Source organism: Equus asinus, chromosome 13 (assembly GCF_041296235.1).
Source record: "Equus asinus isolate D_3611 breed Donkey chromosome 13, EquAss-T2T_v2, whole genome shotgun sequence".
Lineage (NCBI taxonomy): Eukaryota > Metazoa > Chordata > Mammalia > Perissodactyla > Equidae > Equus > Equus asinus.
Window position 1 is genome coordinate 10,058,658 of NC_091802.1, and position 26,480 is coordinate 10,085,137.

Below are 26,480 nucleotides of genomic sequence, written 5' to 3' on the forward strand. Positions count from 1 at the left end.
TATAAAGAACCCCTAAAAATCAAAAAAAGGCAGACAACCCCTAGAAAAAATAGGCAGACTTGCAGTTGGACTTCACAAAAGAGGATATCCAATGACTGATGAACATGTGAAAAGATGTTCAGCTTCACTAGTCATCAGGAAACTGCAAACTAAAACCACAGTGTCATACCGTTGCACCTACCTGAGTGGCTAAGATGGAAATGACAGACATGTCAAGTGTTGCTAGGCTGTGGAGTGACTGGAGTTCTCTTATGCTATTGGTGGGACGGTCCGTTATACAGCCTCTTTGGAAAATTGTTTGACTGTATCTCCTAAGACCGAACTATACAGAAGACATGTACAAGACTGTTTATAGTAGCATTATTCTTAATAGTCCCACGTGGAAACAACCCAATGGCCATCTACACTATAGTGGCTAAATACATTATGGTGTATTTACACAGTGATCCCATGCTGCAAATGAGAAGGGATGATCTCCAACTACACACCAAACTATGGATGAAGCTCACGAACTTAACGTTGAGTGAAATGAGCAGACAGAAGAGTACATACTGTATGATTCCATTCTTATAAAGGCAAAACGTATTTATGGTGTTATAAATCGTGAAAGTAGTTCTCTTTGGGGGAAGTGGTGACTAGAAGGGGACACGAGGGGTCCTGGGGTTCTGCTAGTGCTCTGCTTCTTGCTCTGGGTAGTGATTAACTGGGGGTGTTCACTTTGTGAATTACCTTTGAGCTGTACACTTACGGTTTTTCTGTTTATATGTTCTACTTGAACTTAAAAACATGTATGTAAGTATGCATATACATATGCATTTTATATAATACACGTGTATATTACATATACATGTGTATATGTGTATATATATGCTTGTATATGTAAGTATACTTATATATGCACATATGTATACATATATGTAACTATATATAAAGTAAGTATTTATATACTTGTAAGTAAACATATGTGTATATATTACATACACATACATGTTTACTTAGTTTACTTACTAAACATATATGTATATAACTATACGTACATATGTATATCTTTACGTACGTGCACAGACACACACTCTCGCTCTAAGAGCTATGACATGAACACACCACAAGATGGAGATGTAAGTCAATAGAAGGAGAAACTTACTCAGATTGTCCCAGTTTCTAAATTTTGAAAAGTTAGGGGTTTTCTCCCTTGAAAGTGAGGAGAGGGTGTTAAGATTACTTGTACTTCCTAAATTTAGAAAAGGAATTGTCTCACCTTTCACTTGTCTCTGTAATCTTGTCCTTATTCCTCTGTAATCTTGTGTAACTGCAACCCTGTTTGTCATAAAACTTCCTCCTCAATGACTCTCTGTAGACTTTTGCCCCATTCCCAGTCTCTTTATTATTCTTGTTTCTCTGTCTCTTTCATCTTCCTTCCTTGCCTTTTCCTTTCATATCTTTCTCTTCCATTGCTCTTTTCCCCTGGAAGAATATGTTTGATGTTGGCGTTTCTCGATTTTAGTTTTTGTTTTCCATTCTTAGTTTCAAAAGGAGAGGGATGCTTCTAATGCCTCTCTCTAACAGGCTCCACTTAGGTCGTCTTTTCCTTTTTGGTTCTTTGTTCTCACCTTGTGCTCCCTTTCCCTGCTCCCCCTCCCCATGAGGAAATGACTCATCTTTCATTGGATAGAAAACGAATTATCAACACAATCCATGCTCATTTTGACAAGTCAGACCATGCTGAGGTATACCCCAAAAGTTAATTCTCTTTTTCCCTTCCCTTCCCTCCAATGCCATTCTTCTAACATGACCAATGTTAACTGTTTGGAGGGTTTCCTTTCTCACATCTATCTGTGCTCATACAAATATGTACATAAGTTTGTTTTCCTTTCTTGTTTTTTAATGAAAACAGAACTGTACTCCATATATTACTCTCTAATTTCCTCTTTATTTAAATTTGGACATTCCTCCAAATCAATAGATGGAACACATTCTTTTCAATAGCTACATTATTCGATAATATAAATGTGCATTTATCCAGCCACTCCCCATTTGATGGATATTGGGTTGTTTAGTTTTCTGCCGTTACAATGCTGCAGTAAATATCCATAGTGAGTGTGGCTTCCGTTTCTGTAGGACGGAGTCCCCACAGTGGGGTTACTGGGACCAAAGGTGTGGATGTTCAGATTTAACAGGGAGTGCTGTGTCTGTTTCTTACAAGCTGTGCTTTCCACTCCTTCCAGCAATGTATGTGAGAGCCTATCTCCCTCCACCTTAGCTGTCAGTGGATGTCACAGAACTTGTGGGGTTTTGCTGATCTAATGGGTGAAAAATGATACCTTGTTTTGAATTGCAGTCCTTAACTACTGGTATAGTTGTGACTTTTGGCAGGGAAAATAGAAATATTCCTTACCCCAGCATGTAGTAATTTTAAATTATAAAAAACATTTGGGAATTGAAAAAGAAGGAAAATTCCAGTCTGTGAATAAGCAGGAAGAAGGAGGAGGAGTTGCCTGTATTCACACTGTGTTGTAAGTTAGTTATGTTGATTTTTTTAAAAAGCCATGTAATACTTTCCAATTGTGCTTTTTGTAAGTGAAAATTTTTAAGAAACTGAAAAAATTAAAAGGATAATTTTCTATTCCTCCTTCCTCCTCTTCTCTATCCAGCACTTTCATACATATTATTTTATTTGACCTTCAGAATAATCTTCAGAGGTAAGCAGAGAAAGGATTACGTTTTTGGTTTACAGATGAGGAGACTGATTCTTAGAGGAGTCATTGTGCCCGAGATTCATAAATGGCAGAGAGAGAACTAGAACTCAAGTCTTCTTGTCCTTTGCCCTGAGTTTGTCTCTCAGGCCTTTTCTCGCAATTTTGGTATCCTCCCATGGTTCCCTTGTAGGAACCATCACTTGTTCATTTCTCACTGGCTTTGTGTACTTATCTTCTTCGTATTCATTGTACCACTTTGTAGACAGTGTCTACCTCCATACATGCCAGCAGCAAATGGCTGACTTTGCATGTGTAATTAATTCAGTGGCAGGAACGTTAGAAAACCTGGGTTTGAATTTTGACTCTCCGTTTCTGTAAACTGAAGATAATCATGACTCCTCAAAATATTGTGAAGTTCAAATGCAATCAATATATGTGAAGGCATACATTAATGCCTTTGTAAAGTGCTTTATAAACATCCCTGAACACTTGGCTGTCACTGATTTTAGCAGAGGGGAATCCAGAAGTGGCCTGCCATTTGGAGAGATCTTCCTATCCTGCACAAAACAATTAGAGAGCAATAGATAGTTTATAATTAAGTGCTAAATTGTGTGTTCTGGGCCATAAATGGTCTTGGAGATTAGAAAAGGGAGAGATCCATGTGAGGTGGAGGAAGTTGAGAAGACTATGAAAGAAATGAGACTTGAGATAGCCTTTGTGGAGTGAGTAGAATTCCCATGCTATATATTTCCCCTCTTACTTGTGTCCTTTCTCTAATCCTACTCTTTCTAGACCAATAATTTCCATACCAGTCTGCATATTGGTGTCCAGCTGGTTGCATAAAAATCACCTGAGAGTGCTTACAGGTTCCTGGGCCTTGCTCCCAGAGGAACAGGATGCCATAGTTAAAAGCATATGTGCCTGTCTCATTAATTTGAGTTTTTAGATATGAATTAGATTGATATAATAAAAAGCAAGGTTATTGAGGTGAAAAATGATGACCGTATAAGCGATTGTTGGCTTTTGTGCATCTTGAGTGTACATGCAGTATTCATGGACACCATTAAGCAGTCTTGTAATGCCAAATTTGGATTTTTGTCCATCAGCTGACAAACACAGAATTCTACTACTGTAGAATTTTTTTTTTTTAAGATTTTATTTTTTTCTCCCCAAAGCCCCCCGGTACATAGTTGTATATTCTTCATTGTGGGTCCTTCTAGTTGTGGTATGTGGGATGCTGCCTCAGTGTGGTTTGATGAGCAGTGCCGTGTCCGTGCCCAGGATTCGAACCAACGAAACACTGGGCCGCCTGCAGCGGAGCGCGCAAACTTCACCACTCGGCCACGGGGCCAGCCCCAACTGTAGAATTTTCAACGCTGTAGACTGTTTAGTTCTACTCCCTGTCAGCCAGTAGTTTCATTTCACAAGACTTACATCTTTGTCCATAGAACAGTGTTAATTTGCACAATTAATTGAATGTTTTAGTGTGTTTTTATTTTATAAAATAAGTGAGAATAGTAACAAATATGCTCGTTAAGGGGGAAAAACAGTGGAGTTGAGACAAAGATGGAAATCAATGGGCATGCCAAATGCCTAAATGCAAATTGTTAACCTCGTTGAGCCCTCATTGGATCTGTCCCTTAAAAGTGTTTGGTTGTGAAGAACAAAGTGGAAGAAGATGTAGAGAATTTGTTACTGGAAATGGAGCCAAAAAGGAACATTCTCGCAACAGAAACTCCCTCGTAATTTGTGAGCCTGTTGTTGACTTTTGCTCATTCTGTCTGAACATGTTTTTAAGAGTGCGTAGTGTAATAAAGTAAGGAGCTGCTTGTAATCAATGGTAATTAATAGATTGCTTAACGTTTACTTTGTAGTTGAACTTCAGTCGCTAACCAGCAGGTGGCTCTCAGTCACCATAAATTTGGCAGAGCGGCTAATTCATCTTTCACTTAGAATTCTTGTTTTCGAGTATCATCCCTCCTTTCTCTCCTCTACTTTTTAGCTATTACGACAATCACACTTAAAGTAAAGAATTGTTCCTTTTGGTTTTCTTTGCTTGGTTTTAGATTGTCTGAATGACTCTCAGGAGTAGCGCACTGGGCTTTCTCAAATTCAGGTTGGAGGCCAAAATAATGACTTCTAATGACCTTTTCCACCTTGCATTTCTGTTTTTTGGTTTTGAAAATTTTGTTTTTAATTTGTTTGTTAGGTTTTTATTATTTATTTATTTATTTATTTTATTTATGTTTTTTATTAAGATTATGATAGATTACAACCTTGTGAGATTTCAGTTGTACATTATTGTTAGTCATGTTGTGGGTACACCACTTCCCCCTTTGTGCCCTCCCCCCACCCCCCCTTTTCCCTGGTAACCACCGATCAGATCTCCTTGTCAATATACTAACTTCCACCTATGAGTGGAGTCATATAGAGTTCGTCTTTCTCTGACTGGCTTATTTCGCTTAACATAATACCCTCAAGGTCCATCCATGTTGATGCGAATGGGACGATTTTGTCCTTTTTTATGGCTGAGTAGAATTCCATTGTGTATATATACCATATCTTCTTTATCCAATCGTCAGTTGCTGGGCACTTAGGTTGGTTCCATGACTTGGCTATTGTAAATAATGCTGTGATGAACATAGGGGTGCATGGGACTTTTGGAATTGCTGATTTCAGGTTCTTAGGATAGATACCCAGTAGTGGGATGGCTGGGTCATAAGGTATTTCTGTTTTTAACTTTTTGAGAAATCTCCATACTGTTTTCCATAGTGGCTGCAACAGTTTGCATTCCCACCAACAGTGTATGAGGGTTCCTTTTTCTCCACAACCTCTCCAACATTTGTCACTTTTGGTTTTGGATATTTTTGCCAATCTAACGGGTGTAAGGTGATATCTTAGTGTAGTTTTGATTTGCATTTCCCTGATGATTAGTGATGATGAGCATCTTTTTTTTTTTTTTTGAAAGATTTTATTTTTTTTTCCTTTTTCTCCCCAAAGCCCCCCGGTACATAGTTGTGTATTCTTCGTTGTGGGTTCTTCTAGTTGTGGCATGTGGGACGCTGCCTCAGCGTGGTTTGATGAGCAGTGCCATGTCCGCGCCCAGGATTCGAACTAACGAAACACTGGGCCGCCTGCAGCGGAGCGCGCGAACTTAACCACTCGGCCACGGGGCCAGCCCCATGATGATGAGCATCTTTTCATGTGTCTATTGGCCATCCTTATCTCTTCTTTGGAGAAATGTCTGTTCATGTCCTCTGCCCATTTTTTGATCGGGTTGTTTGTTTTCTTGTTGTTGAGCTAGGTTTTTATTTTAATGTTAAAACTGTTTATTGGTAAATTTAGCCAGCAATGAATAGGGAAAAAAATGAGATTGGTTTAAAATTAGAAAAATATTTGATTGTGGTATATTTTAAAGATGCTACGATGAGAATGTCCTTGGGTGGTATGTAAGTTAAATATTTTCCCTTTTTGAGTTCTTATTATTCTGGACTAATACACAAGAAAGATTATTCAGTTTAACAACAAAAAAATTATTTTGGGTATTTACTTTGCAAGAGGCACATTGTTAGGCATTTATGGTCCCCGGAGTATCAGCTCCCTGAGGTCAGGTGTTGGTTTCTTGTTCACTTCTAAGCCCCTAGATTAGTGGCTGTAACAAAGAAGGTACCCGGTAAGTATTTGTAGGAAGAATGGATGGACAGATAGATGGACGGGATACAAAAAGAACAGGACAGAGTACTGGTCTTAAAGAAGCTAGCCATCTAGTAAATATGGCTACAAGTAGCCAAAGATCCGTAGATCGTGATCTTGAAGGAGCAGTTGTACTTTGGGGTTGTTCTTAGGAGCTGTGTTGAAGTTTGAGAAAATTCTGAAAGGAAATGAGAAGTTTCCCTTTTCATAAGTTGTGTCAATTCCCCAAGTCACCCAGTTTGGAAATTGTTATCCCCCTGTATATCCAGTCTATTCAGCAATACTCATGGAGTTTTCATTTGAGTTGCTGTGGGAATTGTCCGTTGCTCACTGTTCTGTTGTCTTGTCGTTTCCCCTCTCCAGACTCCCATCACCTCTGCCTAAATTACCCTAGCCTTCTAGCCTGCCTCTCTGACCGCAGCCTCTCTTCAGTATAAGCCAGCCTGCATATTGTTGCCAGATTCTGTCTCTAAAGAATTTATGTCAAAGAATCTATTTCTGATTGAAATTTGAGCCTCTGTGCGTCTTTATATTCACAGAGAGAAACTACCAGAAAAAGTTTTGAAAAAAGCATTACCCTTTCGTACCGTAGCAGCGTTTTCACATCTAGAAGCAAGTCTAATTACAAGGCTTTACGGGCTCGCTTCAGTTCCCTGACACCCTAGAAACATCTTCCCTCGTCCTCACTGCAGACCTCACTGTGGTCTGTGAATACTCACACACTGATTATTTTTTCAAACAAAACAAACATTTTATATAGTCACTTTGACATCTTTTTGAAATGCTAAGAAAAGCTCAAGAAAGCTACTTCTTGGAATTCACTGCTTTTTTCAGTTCTGTACTCAGTGGATAAGAACGCCCTCCCTATGAACTCTAACAAGCTTCAGCTACATTTGTCAGCAGACAAACAGGGATCATCTGTGCCCCTCTGCTCAGAGACTATCATAATTTAAAAATGTACATCATTTGCTTTTTGGGGTGAAAAATATTTTTCTATCTGTAGAAGCAACTGTGAAACTTTGGCAAAATCTTCATAAGACAGATATCTAATCTATTTATTAATATGGCACTTACTTGATACATTCCACTTATTAGATAAGTTCCATCTTGAAAGAACATGGATAAAAATTATTGATGTATTTTTAAAACATTTCAAGCCTATCCTAACCTCAAAAGCACGGTATTTAGCATTTCCTTTCTTTAACTTACTTTTCAAAGGGGAAACACTCCTTCATTGTCCTTCCAAAAGCAGGGTTGGGCTACAAGGTGTTGTGATGGAATTCCCTTTCCAGCAGGATTCTCTCCATCTGCTTGGACAATGTCAGTCTTTGCTGCTAAAGTTTTTAGGTTTTCTTTTCTTCTTGTTTTTTTAAATTTCTGAAGATAAAAATGTTAAGTACCCCTCTCATTTTGTCTCTCTTGCGTAAAAAGCTCGGTGGTTTTCCTAGTTCTGTTTCATAAACATGTCCTGAATGCTTACTCTCTGGCACACGCTGAGGCGCTGTTTTCTTGGGACTAGGGATATAAACATGACTGTCCTGTCGCCCCTTTCCTCACAGAGCTCATAATTTAGGAAGGGAGACAGATGAGTAAATAACTACAATCCTGCTTGCTAGATGCCACGTCGGAGGTTTCGAGCAAAGTGCCAAGGGAGCACCAAGGAGAGATTGGTTCAAGGGAGGGGGTGGGGATGGGGCTGAGGAAAGACTAAACAGCAGAAGTGACGTTTGAGTTGAGCCTTAGGGGATGAATAGAATTTTGCCAGATGGACAAAGGGGTGGGGGCGGGGACCCTCCAGACTCATACAAAAACATGAGAGTGTGAAAGTTTGTGCCTTTGTCTGAGAAGTGGTGAGCAGTCTGTCAGGCTGAAGGAAGGGTAGGATCTGGAAAGGGGTATTGGGAGATGACGTGGCAGTGATCACTGGGGCCATATTGTAAAGCTTAAACTTGATCTGTAGCTTCTAGGGAGTCATGAAAATTTTTAAATAGGAAATGTTATGGCAAGACCTCTGTTTTAGAAAGATAGTTCTGGCAGCAGAGTAGAAGATGATTTCAATGAGGGTGATGGGAACAGGGAGACCAGTCAGAAGGCTATGGCCATGTTCTACGTGAGAGCTGAGGAGGGTCTGAGCCAAGGCAGTGCCTATGGGGTTGGAAAAGAGGGCATGGACTTGAGAACCACCTCTGAGGGAGGCCTTGGTAATTGATGAGTTGTGGGAGAGAGGGGGAAAAAACGGTTTGGATGACTTGAGAATACAGTGGCGCTGCTAAACAAAATAGCGTAGGGGACGAACAGCTTACAAGGTGAAAGTAATGAGTTTGATTTTGGATATATTGACTTTGGAGTGGCATACACATGCAGTTGGAGATTCCTAAACAAAAAGCCATAAAAGCAGATAGAGAGCCTGTGGCAAAGTCTCATGGGTGGAGATAAATTTGAAAGTCTTTAGCACAGTGGGTTTCCATCAGGATGAGGGGGGGGAGGACAAGCCTTGCCTGATTTTGATTTTAACTGGGATTTCTTTTTTAACTACTTAAGTGCCATTCCTTCCCTCACCTCTAGGTTCTGCTATTGCCCTGCTAGGGGAGAGGTATGCCCCTCTCTGACCCCCAGAATGACTCATAAGAGTCACTGCCATAAGAGACCCCATAAGAATCCACCGCCTTAATGACTCAAGTAATGTGTCCTATTTCATTTGTCTTGGGGCATAAAAAGTGTTTAAGCACTGCTAGCTTCTGTTCTTATAGCCTGAAATCACTGGAACAAATAAAATTGCCCAGAGAAAGACAATATAGTCAAAAGAGAAGATCTAAATGGAATTCCTGAGGAAGACCAATATTTAAGGGGCAGATAGAGGAAGAGGTACCTGCAAATTATAGAGAAGGAACTGTTAGTAGGAGAGAGTGGTGTGGAGGAAGCCGAGTGGGGAGAGGTTTCATGGATAAGGGAATAAGTTAGCTGTGGCAAATGAGGCCTGAAGTGAAAACTGGGAAGAGATTTGGCAGCAGGGAGGTTATGGGTGGGAAGAGTTTTAGTAGAGTGATGGGGCAGAAGTTGGATTGCAGTGGGTTAAAGAGCCAACTGGGAGGGTCGGGAAGTACAGCTGATGAGCATAGTTCATTCTTTAAGGAAGTTTGGCTGTGAATAGGAGAGAAAGTCTTTGCTTGGGGATTTATAGGATGTGGAACAACTAGTGGAAAGCTAAAATGATAAAATTCTGGAGGAGTGTGGGGATGAAAGGGAGTGGGAGAGCAGACAGAAGTTTACCATGCCTGCCTACCTTGGCGTTAATTCTAGATCCAGCTCTCCAAATTTCACCCACTCTCCACTCTTATCCCACGTACGTGTGTAGCACACATTCCCTGTCCTGGATACATCGTTCATGTTTCTTCCCTTTTTTTGGAATGCCTTACCCCGCCCTCCCGGCCCCCATAGCTAAACTTTACCCATTCTTCAAGGCTGTCTTGAGTCTCCTTACCTTTGTGAAATCTTCTCTGAGGCAGCAGAAAGAAAGTGCCTTGGATTGAGTTAGAAGAGGTAGGTGGAACCTTTAGCTCTACCATTAAGTGTGACATTGAGAATGTCACTTGATGTCTCTTTACCTTGGTTTTCTTGTCAGTAATGCCTGCTCTGACTTACACACAGGCTTGCGTACAATTCAAATGGGATAACGTTTACGAAATGCCTTTGAAATTACAAAACACAGCACCAGTGTGTGATACTATAATTTTCTGACTGCTATTATTTACTTCATTCATTCAGTTGGGTTTTACTGAATAAGTTAATTCATTCAATATTTTTCTTTCAGTGCCTGTTATGCCAGGATATAGTGACAGTCCTTACCCTTGTGGAGGTTTTAGTCTAGTGTGGGAGACAGAAAATAAACAAATATATAATATGTAACAGCTGGTGGTTTAAGTACTATAAAGAAAAATGAAGCCGGATAAGAAGGAGGGGGCTAAGAAGTTACAGGAGAGGGTAGTGTTTTAGGTAGAGTAGTCATGGCAGCCTCTCTGAGGAGATGACATCTGAGCAGAGTAGAATGAACCAGGGAGCAAGTCCACTTGACCATGTTGGGGATGAGTGCCTTAGCCATGGGGCATGCGGGGACAGCAAGTGGAAGGGCCCTGAGAGGAGAATGTGCTCAGTGTGTTCTAGAACCTGCCAGGAGGCTAGCGTGGCTTGTAGGTTATAGTAAAGATATTGGATTTTATGCCAAGGGTGATGGGAAGATGTGGGAGGGTTTTGAGCAGAGGAAGCGGATTTGTTTTTACAGTGATCACTGTGGCAGTTGTGTGGGGAGGAGAACGTAGAGGGTAGGAGTAGAAGCAGGAGACAGGAAGAGTAGGGTGGAAGCAAGAGAGTAGAGGAGAAATGTCGGGTTTTAGATATGTTTTGAGGGATTTGTTAATGGACTAGGTGAGGTGGGCTATGAAAGAAAGAGTCAAAGATGATTCCAAGGTTTTGGGCCTGAGCCACTGGGTCAGTGGTGGTCTTGAACTGAAATTAGAAAGACTGAGGGAGGGGAGAATGGGTTTTGTGGGGAAATTGTTCTTTTTTCTCTGTTCTTACTTATGCAATTTGGTACCTAATGAGAAAAATTTTAATTAAAGCATTAAGGATCTCAAAAATCATCTAAGTCCGTGATTTTCAAAGATGGAAATCCTCTTCTGCAGGAATAAAAAGAATACCTGGCTGCCCCAACCTAGGTGAGCCTCCCCACTCACCTCCCACCCCACTATTGAGGAGGGTGTGTATTCCTCAAGTGTTGGATCAGAATGAAGGCTGAAAGCTATTGACTGACTGACTTCCCTTATTTTATGGGTGAAAAAACCAGGGCTGAAGAGGTTATTGGAATTGCCCAGGGATATAAAGCTAGGTGTTCTCTTACTTCAGTTAGTAATTGCTCCATCAGTCTTTTTAGTTTGATTGTAAACTCCTTGCAAGCAAGAATGATGTCTTAAATTCATTCATGTTTTCCTTTTTACCTAAGAGAGTACTAATAGGCATCCAGACATTCAGTTGAGCATAAAACCTAAATAAAAGAAAACTAGGTCTTCTGCATACAGTGACACCTGTGATGGTGAGTTCAGCCTTGAAGAACTGAACAGAAAATTTGGAGTCAGATAATCCAGAAAGAAGGCATTAGGGAATAAATTTTACTTTGGCAAACTGCATTGCAGTTTACTATTGCTTTCATATTGAACTCTGTGAGAATGAGATCAAAATAATTTTTTCGGTGCTTAGAATTTCTATGAGTCTGAATTCAGCCCTGGGAAATCTTTCCTGTATGTCTGGTGGTTGATTGATATTAATATTAAATTGTGCCCGTGTTATACTTTTATTCTCTAGTGTTTAAAAAATATATATCTATTAAAAATATATTTATAATTAAAGGCTATAGTTATGATTTGCCGTTTTTTGAGATTTCTAAAATAATTTTCCTACATATGTTTTTTCCCCCTTTAATAATAAAAAAATATATGCTGTAGGTGTGGCAGAAGCTACCAGGAGGACATTCCAATATTAGCTTTAGAGGAACAATGTCTAGTGTCAACTCACGTGCAATATACTAATTGGAATGGATGCTCATAGCTGGTGATAGATGCACTTTCAAGGTTACTTTATATGCCTCTGACCCGTTGTACTGGTTGTTAGCACTTGCTTTTGCAGTGGACCATGTGCAACATCCCATGACTCCTGTTTTGATCAAGAGCTGGCCCTTGCAAGACAGTATAAGAGTTAAGGGGTTTACTTTGATTGTAAACTTCCTTCTTTCTTTCCTCTTTCCATTGCTTTCTTTCCCTGTCTCCAAAGCTAAGTGAAATTGAAAGATTATTATAGAGAATCAATCCAAAATCTTGACATTTTAGATACTTGAGGCCAACCAAGTAAGGCTTTAAAGAAGCGCATTTGCCTTTTTTGATAAAGTGGAAGAAAGTCTTCCTTCTGTTTGGCACGTTAGTACACTCAAGCAGGGAGACCAGCTCTGTGGTTTAAAATCTTAGTCAAAGGAAAAATTTTCTTCCAGTTTTGCATGGGTTTGTTTCTTGACACATATCATATTCTTGTCTAGGTTTTATAGTGCTAAACTAAAAATGAAATTAATATTGCCTTTGGAGTATACTTATTTTTAAATAATATTTCAGTGCTTCCCACAGTAATTGGTAAAATGACAATAATTAACATTTATTGAAAGGTTATTATCTTCCAAGCACTGCATTAAGCATTTTGCACACATTTTGCACATTGTTGCCCTCAACCAGAATAAGAGCAACACCCATAACAAGAATTTATACTTTGTAGGGGGAGAGATTTTGGTCTATTTTGTCTACATTCTATTTCTTCCTCATCCCCATTGATGAGAACAGTGCCTACCACATGTAAGTACTAAGGTAATGGTTTTTGAATAAATGAATTATTTTATGTACTCCCCAGCAGCCTTTGAGGCAGATGTTGCTGTTCCTATATTGCTGGTAGGCAGTGGAGCCAGGGTTGGAGCTCACACTGACAGCCGTTCACTCCGTGTTGGGGAGCAGTGTGCAGTCTAGTCAAGGGGCATTTTCCGTTCCTGCCTTCCATTTAGTAGGCATGAGGCTTATCTATGTAAAAGGTTGAGCAATAGGGTAGCAGTTATTTCTAGATAATACGAGAGATGTGAAAAGGGCCAGGAGAATGACAAATAATGGAGATGTGAGTGAATCTGTATAAATCACTTGGAGCTGTGCCTGTACATAGTGAATGCTTAATACATGTTAGCTGTTATTGTTACTGCTACTGCTGTTATGTCACCATCGTTGTTATAATCATTTTTATGAATCCTATGAACCATACTCTTAAAGTGAGTGAGTGTTCGTGTCCGGATTGAGTGGACAGAGCTGGTCTCATGAACAAGATGGTCCTTGCAGGTTGGACAGAATGTGAGCGGGTGGGGACAAGAGAAGAGATGCTCAAGATGGGAGGAATTCTACAAACATGGGGACTGAAGCCAAAAACGTGTGTTCCCTATTCTTCAGACAGCAAGGAGATCAATATATCTGGTGCTTCTAGAAGGGCCGTATTGGTTGCTAGAGGGAGTAAAGGTTAGGATTGATAGTTGAGATTGACTGTTTATGTTCTGAATGCTACATTATATTCATAAAATTGGATTTGAAAACCTGTGTGTGTTTGTATCTGTGAGCAACCAAATATACTTTAATAAGAAATTTTATGGTCATTTTTTAATGCCATAATCTATAGTTGCACCATTGCTATCTTCCTGAGAAATAATATTTGTGCCTTAGGTGTCACATAGCCTATGAGACAAACTTGTTCCAATGAAAAGACTGCTTCCATTTGGCCTTGAGTTTTTGAAATATAAGACCCTCATTTATGATTATTGACTCAAATGTTGTCTTGGAGGATTAGCAAGAGTATTACATGCTGCGATAGTCTCCTTAACAGGCTGTAATTCTCTGGGGGACTAGGCTTCTGCTTTATTCGTCCTTGTATCTCTTCCAGCGCTGAACACAATTGTTGGCGTAAACTAAGGATGCAATAAATTGTGGTTGAATTGAATTTCCAAGCACGCAAGGCTGGCCCCCTCTGTACTTGTGGGAGTAATTTTCAGTGGAGCTATGTTTTTTGAGTTATGTATTGCATTTAATCTTTTTCTTAGGTCCAGCCTGATGACTGGAGGGGCTAAGCGAGGAGTACCCAACCCTTGGCTCTTCGAGGAGCCAGAGGAGACCAGAGGCCTGGGTTTTGATGAAATCCGGCAGCAGCAGCAGAAAATCATCCAAGGTACTGCATACCAAGGAGTGTGGGCTCCGAAACCTTGTCATGTTTTTACTACAGCCTTGTATGCTCCTTATGCACATTGAAAATCAGATGGAGAACAGTTGGTCTTTTAAAGCCCTTGGCAGTTTTGTGCTTCAGGATACCTGAGGAATAGACAAATGATGTCACCCGTTGAGGTAGCTCGTGGAGGTAGTGATTCTCTCCTGGGAGAGAGAGAGCATGCGCAGCTCTGTATCTGATAAGCCCCGGGGAATCTGGACAGGTGCTCCTTCCTTTTCTCCACAATTGGGAATTATTCTCCAAATACAGGACTCTGTCTTTTTCTCATATAAAATAAGTCAGTTTGGATTTTATGTCCAAGTTCATCTTGCCCAGTGGCTTTTAAATCTGCTCATTATTTTTTTACCTTCTTCAGTTTTTTCAATTTCAGAAGCAATGCGTGATTGTTATACAAAGGTCAGACAATGTAGGGATATGTATAATGAAAAGCTCCCCAGATTACTTCTCTAATCTCAAACTGTAAACAAATCAGTATGTATTTCCTCAGGCTTTTTTTCTATACATATACATACGTTTATTCAGTTTAAGCGCACATATTTTGCATAAATAGGATCATGCTGTGTAATTGCACAGCTTTTTTTTTCTTTTAAATATGTGTCATGGTCATTTTTTCATGTTAGTGTTAAGATATTTTATTCTTTCTGGGCCAGCCCAGTGGCGCAATGGTTAAGTTTGCACATTCCGCTTTTCCGTGGCCTGGGGTTCGCCATTTTGGATCCTGGGTGCGGACGTGGCACTGCTTGTCAAGCCATGCTGTGGGAGGCATCCCACATATACAGTAGAGGAAGATGGGCATGGATGTTAGCTCAGGGCCAGTCTTCCTCAGCAAAAAGGGGAGGATTGGCTGCAGATGTTAGCTCAGGGCTAATCTTCCTAAAAAAAAAAAAGATATTTTATTCTTTCTAATTCTACTTTTTAAAAACAGGTTTGTTGAGGTATAATTCACAGTATCATAAATAGCATATATTTGAAGTGTGTGATTCAGTAAGCTTTGACATCGGTATACACCTGTGAAACCATCACCTCAATGAAAATAATGAACATAATCATTATTCCCAAAAGCTTTCCTCTTGTCTCTTGTAATTCTTACTGTCGTCCCTCCCCCAACCCACAGACAGCTGCTGACCTGCTTTCTGTCACTGTAAATTAGCTTCTATTTTGTGTAATTCTATAGGAATGGAATCATAGTGTGTACTCTTTTTGGGAGGAGGGGTTCTGGCTTCTTTATCTAAGCATAATTATTTTAAGACTCATCCACGTTGTTGCGTGGCTTAGTAGTTCATTGTCATCTTGCAGAACAGCATTCCATTGTGCGAATTTCCCCCAATCTGTGTATCCATTCCACTTGTTGATGAGTATTTCGCTGTTACAAATACAACCGCCATGAACGTTCTTGTGCAAATCTTTGTATGGACATAAATTTTCATTTTTCTTAGGTAAATACCTACTAGTGGAATGACTGAGTCATATAATAGGTGGATGTTTAACTTTTTTTTTGCTGAGGAAGAGTAGCCCTGAGCTAACATCTGTTGCTAATCATCCGCTTTTTGCTTGAGGAAGATGGTCCCTGAGCTACATCCGTGCCTGTCTTCCTCTATTTTATATGTGAGTTGTGCCCAACATAGTCCTAATTTTTTTTCCTGTGATGATTGTATTGATGCTTTCGATAAAATACAAAATATTACACTTTTCTCTCTCCAATTTCCCTGTGCGCCTGTGTGCTTACTGTGCTTAGTGTACCAGCAAGCAGTCACCAAAACAGAAAAAATGGGTTCACTCTTGAGTTTTGATAAATATATAATGACACATATCCATCATTAACATAGAGTATTTCTACTGCCACATAGTAACATAGTAACATAGAGTATTTCTACTGCCCTAAAAATTCTCTGTGCCCTGCCTATTTATCCCTTCCTGCCCCCCCAACCCTATGTAACCTCTGATCTTTTTACTGTTTCCATAGTTTTACCTTTTCCAGAATGTCATGTAGTTGGAATCATACAGTATGTAGCCTTTTCAGATTGGCTGTTTGTTGTTGTGTGTCTTTTTTTTTTTGGTGAGCAAGATTGGCCCTGAGCTAACATCTGTGCCAGTCTTCCTCTATTTTGTATGTGGGATGCTGCCACAGAATGGCTTGATGAGCAGTGTGTTGGGCCAAGCCAGGGATCTGAACCTGCAAACCCTGGGCTGCCAAAGCAGAACGCGCGGTCTTAACCACCAGGCCACTGGGCCAGCCCCAGATTGGCTTCTTTTACTTAGTAATATGCATTTAAGTTTCCTCCATGCCTTTTCATGGCTTGATAGCTCATTTCTTTTTGATGCTGAATAATATTCCATTGTCTGGATGTACCACCTTTGTCTATTCACTACTGAAGGACATGTTGGTTGCTTCCAAATTTTGGCAATTATGAGCAAGGCTTCTGTAAATATCTGTGTGCATGTTTTTGTGTGCACATAAGTTTCCAACTCTTTGGGTAGATACTAAGGAGTGTGATTGCTGGATCATATGGGAAGAGTTTGTTTAGTTTTGTAAGAAACTGCCAAACTATCTTCCAAAGTGGCCGTACCATTTTGCATTCCCACCAGCAATGAATGAGAATTCCATGCTCCACATCTTCGTCAGCATTTGATGTTGTCAATTTCAAGATTTTGGCCATTCTAATAGATATGTAGTGGTATCTCATGGTTTAATTTACATTTCTCTAATGACGTGATGTGGAGCATCTTTTCACATACTTAATCTGCCATCTATAGATCTTCTTTGGTGAGGTGTCTGTTAAGGTCTTTGGCCCACTGAGTTGTTTGTATAATTTGGAGAGCAGTCGTTTGTTAGATATGTCTTTTGCAAATGTTTTCTTCCAGTCTAAGCCTTCTCATTTTCTTGACTATCTTTCATAGAGCAGAAGTGTTAAATTTTAATGAAGTCCAGCTTATCAATTATTTCTTTCATGGACCATGCTTTTGGTGGTGTATCTGAAAAGTCTCTGCCAGACTTCCAGTTTCCTGTTCTGCATGTAAGGACCTGAGAAGTTGCCACTCCATCCTAACAACCAGTAATAAGCAGAACAAATTAGAAAACCAGCAACTCTTCCTGGATTTATTAGAGAGGGGAGGGCACAGGGCAGATTGCTTCACGCAAGATAGGAGAGACAGACAAGTGAATAACAGAGAGTCACAGCTTACTGGAGCAAAGACTTCCAAGCAGAAACCAGTGTGGGAACCCGTGCTGGATAGGAAAACCTGCACTGTAATTGACGAATTGCCAGAGGCTCAGTGTGGACAAGTCTGAGAGTTAAAGATTCCAGGGAACCCAGTCATAGATCAGTCCCCACAGTTTAGTGAGATTTGCCTCCAGGAGCTCGACCAGGTTCTCACAGCAACTATCAGAGAAAAATCCTCTCGTGCTTCCGACAGAGGAAGAAAGGAACCATTTTGGAATAAGCAGAGCACTCTGTTCTTCTTAACAAGGTCTGCCCTCAGGAGTAACTAGTTAACCAGAGCCTAACCTGCTGGGGTATTATCAGAGCCTAACTGACCTGGGAGAAAAGAAATGGCCAACTCCAGCCCCTTAGCCATCTGTCCCACCTAAGGGAGGAAGGAAAAAGCTATGAAACACTTCTTAAGTTCACAGTCCAGAGGCGTAGGCTCACTAAAGGGCTGAGACCTAATCACAGGACCGTGAGACACTCCCACTCACCCCACACCTTAGCACCACATTTTGCTAAAGGCCTGTTTACAGCAGTTCCTTCTATCTGTACATCTGTCTGGCTCTTGAGAAAAGATTACAAAGGCATACCAAAAGGCAAAAAAAGGTAATTTGAAGAGACAGAGCAAGCATCAGAATCAGTCATGGCAGGGATGTTGGAATTATCAGACCAGGAATTTAAAAGAACTATGATTAATATGCTAAGGATTCTAATGGATAAAGTAGACGGCATTGAAGAACAGATGAGCAGTGTAAGCAGAGAGATGGAAATCCTAAGAAAGAACCCAAAAGAAATAGAGATCAAAAACACTGTAACAGACATGAAGAATGCCTTTGATGGGCTTCTTAGTAGACGGGACACAGCTGAGGAAAGAGCCTCTGAGCTTTAGGATATCTCAATAGAAACCTCCAAAACTGGAAAGCAAAGAGAAGACAGACTGAGCAAAACAGAACAAAATATCCAGGGACTGTGGGACAACTACAAAAGGTGTAGCATATGTGCAATGGAAATACTGGAAGGAGAATAAAGAGAGAGAAGAACCAAAGAAATATTTGAAACAGTGACTGAGAATTTCCCCCAAATTAATGTCAGATATCAAACCACAGACCTAAGAAACTCAGAGAACACCAAGCAGAATAAATACCAAACAAAACTACATCTAGGCTTACTATTTTCAAATTATAGAAAATCAAAGATAAAGAAAAATTTCTGAAAGAAGCTACAAGAAAAAAACACCTCACTATAGGAAAACAAGGATAAAAATTACATCTGAATTCTCAAATCATGCAAATGAGAATGGAGTGAAATATTTAGTGTTGTAAGAAAAAACTCACCAACCTAGAATTCTGTACCCTGTGAAATTATCCTTCAAAACTGAAGGAGGAATAAAGACTTTCTTAGACAAACAGACATTGAGGGAATTTGTTGCCGGTAGATCTGCCTTGCAAGAAATGTTTTAAAAATTCTTTAGCGAGAAGGAAAATAATACAGATCAGACATGTGGATCTACATGAGGAAAATAAGAGCGTCAAAGAAGGAACCAGTGAATTAAAAAAATGTCATTACCATATCCAAAGTCACACTCTCTTACTACATTACTGTATTTCTGTAACTTTATAGTAAATCTTGAAGTCAGGTAGTGTCAGTCCTCCAACTTTGTTTTCTTCCTTCAATATTGTGTAGGCTATTCTGGGTTTTTGCCTTTTCATATAAACTTTAGAATGAGTTTGTCAATAATGACAAAATAACTTGCTGGAATTTTGATTGAAATTGCATTGAATCTATAGATCAAGTTGGGAAGAACTGACATCTTGACAACACTGAGTCTTTCTGTCCATAAACATGTAGTATCTCTCCATTTATCTAGTTCTTCTTTGATTCCATTTATTAGAGTTTTGTAGTTTTCCTCATATAGATCTCGTACGTTTTTGTTAGATTTACACCTATTTCACTTTTGGGGTGCTAATGTAAATGGTATTATGTTTTTAATTTCAAATCCCACTTTTTCATTGCTGGTATAAAGGAAAATGATTGACTTTTGTATATTAACCTTGTGTCCTGCAACATTGCTGTAGTTGCTTATTAAGTTTCAGAAGATATTTTTGTTGATGCTCTTAGATTTCTACACAGATGATCATGTCATCTGCAAACAAAGTAAGTTTTATTTCTTTCTTCCCAGTCTGTTTACCTTTTATTCTATTTTCTTGTCTGATTGCATTAGCTAGAACTTTCACTACAGTGTTGAAAAGGAGTGGTGAGAGGGGACATCCTTGCCTTGTACCTGATCTTAGTGGGAAAGCTTTGACTTTCTCAGCATTTAAGTAAGATGTTAGCTGTGAGGTTTTTGTAGGTGTTCTTTACCAAGTTGAGGAAGTTTCCCACTCTTCCTGGTTTACTAAGAGTTTTATCATTAATGGATGTTGGGTTTCGTCAGATACTTTTTCTGCATCTAGTGATGTGATCATGTGATTTTTGTTTTTTAGCCTGCAGATGAGATGGATTGCATTAACTGATTTTTGAATGTTGAACCAGCCTTGCATACCTGGGATAAATCCCCCTTGGTCGTGGTGTGTAGTATTTTTTATACATTGTTAGATTTGATTTGCTAATATTTTTTGAGGATTTTTGCATCTATGTTCATGAGTGATATTGGTCTGGTTCTTATAATGTCTTTGTCTAGTTTTAGTATTCGGATAATGTTGGCCTCATAGAATGAGTTAGGAAGTATTCTTTCTGCTTCTGTCCTCTGAAAGAGATGGTAGAGAATTGGTATAATTTCTTCCTTAAATGTTTGGTAGAATTTACCAGTGAACCAACCCTTCTGGGCCTGGTCCATTCTGTTTTGGGAGGTTATTAATTGTTAATTCAATTTCTTTAAGAGATATAGGTCTATTCAGATTGTCTATTTCCTGTGAGTTTTGGCAGCTTGTGTCTTTCAAGGAATTGGTCCATTTTATCTAGGTTATCAATTTGCAGGCATAGAGTTGTTGATAATATTTCTTTATTATCCTTTTAATGTCCATGAGATCTGCAGTGATATTTCTTCTTTCATTACTAATATTGGTAATTTGTTAATTTGTGTCCCCTTTTTTTCTTAGTTAGCTTGGTTAGAGGCTTATTGATTTTATTGATCTTTTCAAAGAACCAGCTTTGGTTTCTCTGTTGATTTTCTGTTATCAGTTTCATTGATTTCTGCTGTAATTAATGTTTCTTTTCTTCTACTTACTTTGGATTTAATTTGCTCTTCTTTTTCTATTTTCTTAAAGTGGAAACTTAGATTATTGATCTTAGATCTTTCTTTTCTAATATATGCATTCAGTGCTATAAATTTCCCTCTATACATGCCTTTTACTGCATCCCATAAATTTTGATAAGTTGTGTTTTCATTTTCATTTAGTTCAAAACATTTTAAAATTTCTCCTGAGATTTCTTTGACGTGTGTTATTTAGTAGTATGTTGTTTAATCTCCATATATTTTGGGATTTTCCAGTTGTCTTTCCGTTATTAATTTCTAGTTTAATTCCATTGTAGTCTGAGAGCAGACACTGTATGATTTCTATTCTTTTAAATTTGTTAAGGTGTGTTTTATGGCCTGGAATGTGGTCTGTCTTGGTAAATGCTCCATGTAAGCTTGAGAAGAATGTTTATTCTGCTGTTGTTTAATGAAGTAATCTGTAGATGTCTGTTATATCCTGTTGATTGATGGTATTGCTGAGTTTAGTTATGTTCTTACTGATTTCCTGCCTGCTGGGTCTGTCTGTTTCTCATAACTTTTGTTGAGGACTCCAACTATGATAGTGTATTCATCTGTTTCTTCTTGCAGTTCTATCACTTTTTGCCTCATGTAGTTTGATGCTCTGTTATTAGGTGCATACATGTTAGGAATTGATATGTGTTTTTGGAGAATTGATTACCTTATTGTTATGTAATGCCCCTCTTTATGCCTGATAACTTTATTTGCTTTGAAGTCTGCTCTGTCTGAAATTAATATAGCTACTTCTGCTTTCTTTTTTTTTAGTTTAATTGAGGTCATATTGGCTTTTAACATTGTCTATATTTCATGTATTTCACATTATTCTATTTCAGTTTCTGTATAGATTGCATCGTGTTCACCACCAATAGTCTAGATTTTATCTGTCAGCATATGCATCTGCCCCTTTACCCCTTTCGCCCTCTCCCTACCCTATTTTCTTCTGGTAACCATTAATCTGTTCTCCTTATCTATGTGTTTTATTTATCTTCCACATGAGTGAAATCATACAATGTTTGTCTTTCTCTGTCTGACTTATTTCACTTAGCATAATACCCTCAAGGTCCATCCATGTTGTCACAAATGGCACAATTTTGTCTTTGTTTTATGGCTGAGTAGTATTTCATTGTATATATTTACCACATCTTCTTTACCCAGTCATCCATTGATGATGATGGGTTGCTTCTATGTCTTGGCTCTTATGAATAATGCTGCAATGAACATAGGGGTGCATAAATCTTTTTGAACTGTTGATTTCATATTCTTTGCATAAATACCTAATAGTGGAATAGCTGGATCATACGATATTTCTATTTTTGGTTTTTTGAGAAATCTCCGTGCTGTTTTCCATAGTGGCTGCACCAGTTTGCATTCCCACCAGCAGTGATTGAGAATTCCGTTTTCTCCACATCCTCTCCAACACTTGTTATTTATTCTCTTGTTAATTATAGCTGTTCTGACAGGTGTGAGGTATCTCATTGTAGTTTTGATTTGTATTTCCCTAATAATTAGTCATGTTGAACATCTTTTCACATACCTGTTGGCCATCTGTAAATCTTCTTTAGGAAAATGTCTCTTCATATCCTCTACTCCTTTTTTGATTTCATGGTTTGTTTTTTTTGTTGTCGAGTTGGTTGAGTTCTTTATGTATTTTGGGAATTAACCCCTTGTTGGATATATGATTTGCAAAATTTTTTCCCAGTTGGTGGGTTGTCTTTTTGTTTTGTTCCTGGTTTCCTTTGCCTTGCAGAAGTTTTTTAGTTTGATGTAGTCCCATTTGTTTATTTTTTCTTGTTTCCCTTGCCTGAGTAGACATGGTATTCGAAAAGATGCTGCTAAGACTGATGTCAAAGAGTGTAGTGCCTATTTTTCTTCTAGGAGTTTTATGGTTTATTCAAGTCTTTAATCCATTTTGAGTTAATTTTTGTATATGGTGAAAGATAATTGTCTACTTTAATTCTTTTGTGTGTGGCTGTCCAGTTTTCTCCAACACCATTTATTGAAGAGACTTTCCTTTCTGTATTGTATGTTCTTGGCTCCTTTGTTGAAGATTAGCTGTCCATAGATGTGTGGTTTTATTTCTGGGCTTTCAATTGTGTTCCATTAATCTGTGTGTCTATTTTTGTGCCAGTACCATATTACTATAGCTTTGTAGTATATTTTGAAGTCAGGGATTGTAATGCCTCCAGCTTTGTTCTTTTTTCTCAGGATTGCTTTGGCTATTTGGGGTCTTTTGTTCTTCCATACAAATTTTAGGATTCTTTGTTCTATTTCCGTGAAGAATGTCATTGGGATTCTGATTGGGATTGCATTGAATCTGTAGATTACTTTAGGTAATGTGGACATTTTAACTATGTTTATTCTTCCAATCCATGAGCATGGAATATCTTTCCATTTGTTATGTTTTCTTCGGTTTCTTTCAATAATGTCTTATAGTTTTCAGTATATACATCTTTCACTTTTTTGGTTAAATTTATTCCTAGATATTTTATTCTTTTTGTTGTGATTGTAAATGGGATTGTGTTATGGACTTCTCTTTCTGCTAGTTTGTTATTAATGTATAGGAATGCAACTCATTCCTTTTTTTTCCTGGGGAAGAGTCTCCCTGAGCTAAGATCTGTTGCCAGTCCTCCTCTGTTTTTGTATGTGACCTGCTGTCACAGCATGGCCACTGATAGACCAGTGGTGAAGGCCATGCCCAGAAACTGAACTCGGGCTGCTGAAGCAGAGTGCACTGAAGTTAACCACTAGGCCACGAGGGCTGGCCCCAATGCAACTGATTTTTGGAGGTTGATTTTGTACTCTGAAACTTTGCTGTAGTGGTTAATTATTTCTAAGCATTTTCTGTGGATTCTTTAGGATTTTCTATGTATAGAATCATGTCATCCACAAGTAGTGAGAGTTTGACTTCTTCCTTTCCAATTTGGATACCTTTTATTTCTTTTTCTTGCCTAATTTCTCTGGCCCAAACCACCAGTACTGTGTTGAATAGGAGTGGCAAGAGTGGGCACCCTTTCTTGTTCCTATTGTCAGAGGGATGGCTTTCAGTTTTTCACCCTTAAGTATGATGTTGGCTGTGGGTTTGTCATATATGATCTTTATTATTTTCAGGTACTTTCCTTCTATGCCCATTTTATTTAGGGTTTTTTTTTTTAATCATAAATGGATGTTGGATCTCGTCAAATGCTTTCTCTGCATCTGTTGAGATGATCATGTGATTTTTATTCCTCATTTTGTTAATGTGGTATATCACGTTGATTGATTTGTGGATGTTGAACTCTCCCTGTGTCCCTGGTATAAATCCCACTTGATCATAATGTACCATCTTTTTAATGTATTTCTGTATTAGATTTGCTAATATTTTGTTAAGGATTTTGCATCTATGTTCATTAGAGATATTGGCCTGTAATTTTCCTTCTTTGTCTGGTTTTGGTATCAGGGTAATGTTGGCTTCATAGAATGAGTAAGGAAGTGTTCCATCTTCTTCAGTTTTTTGGAGTAGTTTGAGAAGGATAGGTACTAAATCTTCTTTGAATGTTTGGTAGAATTCTCCAGAGAAGCCATCTGGTCCTGGACTTTTGTTTTTTGGGAGGTTTTTGATTGCTGTTTCCATCTCTTTACTTGTGTTTGGTCTATTCAGATTCTCTATTTCTTTCTGATTTAGTTTTGGGAGGTTATATGAGTCTAAGAATCTATCTGTTTTTTCTAGGTTATCCAATTTGTTGGCATATAGTTTTTCATAGTATTCTCTTGTAATCCTTTGTATTTCTGTGGTATCTGTTGTAATTTCTCCTCTTTCATTTTTAATTTTATTTGCATCCTCTCTCTTCCTTTTTTAGTGAATCTGGCTAAAGATTTTTATCAGTTTTGTTTATCTTCTCAAAGAACCAGCTCTTGGTTTCATTGATCCTTTTTATTGTTTTTATAGTCCCTATTTTATTTATTTCTGCTCTAGTTTTTATTATTTCCCTCCTGCTGACTTTGGGCTTTGTTTGCTCTTCTTTTCCTAGTTCTGTTAGATGTAGTTTAAGGTTATTTACCGGAGATTTTTCTTGTTTGCTAAGGTAGACCTGTATTGCTGTAAATTTCCCTCTTAGCACTGCTTTTGCTGCATCCCATAAGAGTTGGTATGTTGTGTTTTCATTTTCACTTGTCTCCAGGTATTTTTTGATTTCTCCTTTGATTTCTTTATTGATCCAGTGGTTGTTCAGTAGCATGCTGTTTAATCTCTGCATATTTGTGCCTTTCCCAGTGTTTTCCTTGTAGTTGATTTCTAGTTTCATAGCATTGTGATCAGAAAAGATACTTGATATGATTTCAGTTTTCTTAAATTTATTGAGGACTGCCTTGTTTCCCAACGTATGGTCTGTCTTTGAGAATGTCCCACGTACACTTGAGAAGAATGTGTCTTCTGCTGTTTTTGGATGGAATGGTCTATATGTATTAAGTCCTTCTGGTCTAGTGTTTCATTTAAGGCCGGTGTTTCCTTGTTGACTTTCTGTCTGGATGATCTATCCATTGATGTAGGTGGCATGTTGAGATCCGCACCTATTATTGTGTTACTGTCAGTTTCTCCCTTTAGGTCTGTTAGTAGTTGCTTTGTATACTTTGGTGCACCTGTGTTGGGTGTATATATATTCGTAAGTGTTATTTCCTCTTGGTGGAATCTCCCTTTTATCATTATATATTCCCCTCTTTGTCTTTCATTGTTTTCTTAATCTCGAAGTTGGCTTTGTCTGATGTAAGTATGGCAACACCTGCTTTCTTTTGCTTGCCATTTTCTTGGAGTATCATCTTCCATCCCTTCACTCTAAGCCTGTGTTTGTCTTTAGAGCTGAGATGAGTCTCCTGGAGGCAGCATATTGTTGGATCTTGTTTTTTAATCCATCCAGCCACTCTGTCTTTTGATTAGAAAATTCAATCCATTGGTCAGTGGGAATAGGAACTGTGTCCAGCCCTGTTTGAGCTCAGAGGATATTCCCTTAACCCTTTCAGGTGGTTCCTTCCCCAGCCTTCGTTAGTTTCCTCACACACACGGCCTGATCAACGCTCACATGAAGCCTCAAGGTGGACCCTGTGAAAATCTCTGGAGTTTTCTCTCTGTGCAGCTCTCTCCTCTCTGGTTCTGTGCCCTACATACTCTAGCCACCTTGACCTCTTTGGATTCTTTTTAACTCAGGGAGACTGCCGGCCCCACCTGGTGTCCCCCTTCCCCACACTACAGCCTGGGAACTCTCAAGACAATAATCTGGGGCAATCAGAGCTCATGTAGTTTGTTTCCTATCTCTCAGGGATCACTGTCCTTCAATTCCCGACGTCTGTGTCTTGAAATTGTTGTTTTACTTTTTTCCTGTGGTTTTGTGTTTTTTTCCCTGAGTTGTTTCAGGCCAGAAGTAAATCTGGTCCCTGTCAGTCCATCTTGGCCAGAAGCAGAAGTCTAATTCTATTTTGAACTCCCTTGTCACAGTGAAATTACCCAGTAAATGAGATACTGCCTCCCTTATATCTTCAGTTCAACATACTTTACCCATTATCATATTTGAAGCAGAGTGAAAAAATTAAGAGCAATACGGCTTTACACACAGCACAACCATTCATTTGCGGTGCTTTATTCTTCAAGATTCATGGTTCCTGAAAAGCATGTCTTGCTAGCTAATACTAATGACTTTTCTAGTGTTGTTGCTTTTTGCTGGGAAAGGCTGTTTTCAAGTAAAAAAAATAACCCTGTCACTGAGAAGGTGCTGCATTCAGAGATTGCTGTAGGTTGGGTGTGAGAGGATGCCAACTGCAAGT

The 26,480-nt window shown here is 38.9% G+C and overlaps 1 protein-coding gene across 1 annotated transcript in view; it reads left to right on the forward strand.

Moving 5' to 3' along the window:
• STX8 (syntaxin 8) overlaps window positions 1–26,480 on the forward strand; it is a 242,006-nt gene that overhangs the window by 31,600 nt on the left and 183,926 nt on the right. The window contains exon 5 of the mRNA XM_014864136.3: window positions 14,050–14,174. Coding sequence (XP_014719622.2) covers window positions 14,050–14,174 — 125 coding nt within the window. The remainder of the gene's footprint in view (window positions 1–14,049; window positions 14,175–26,480) is intronic.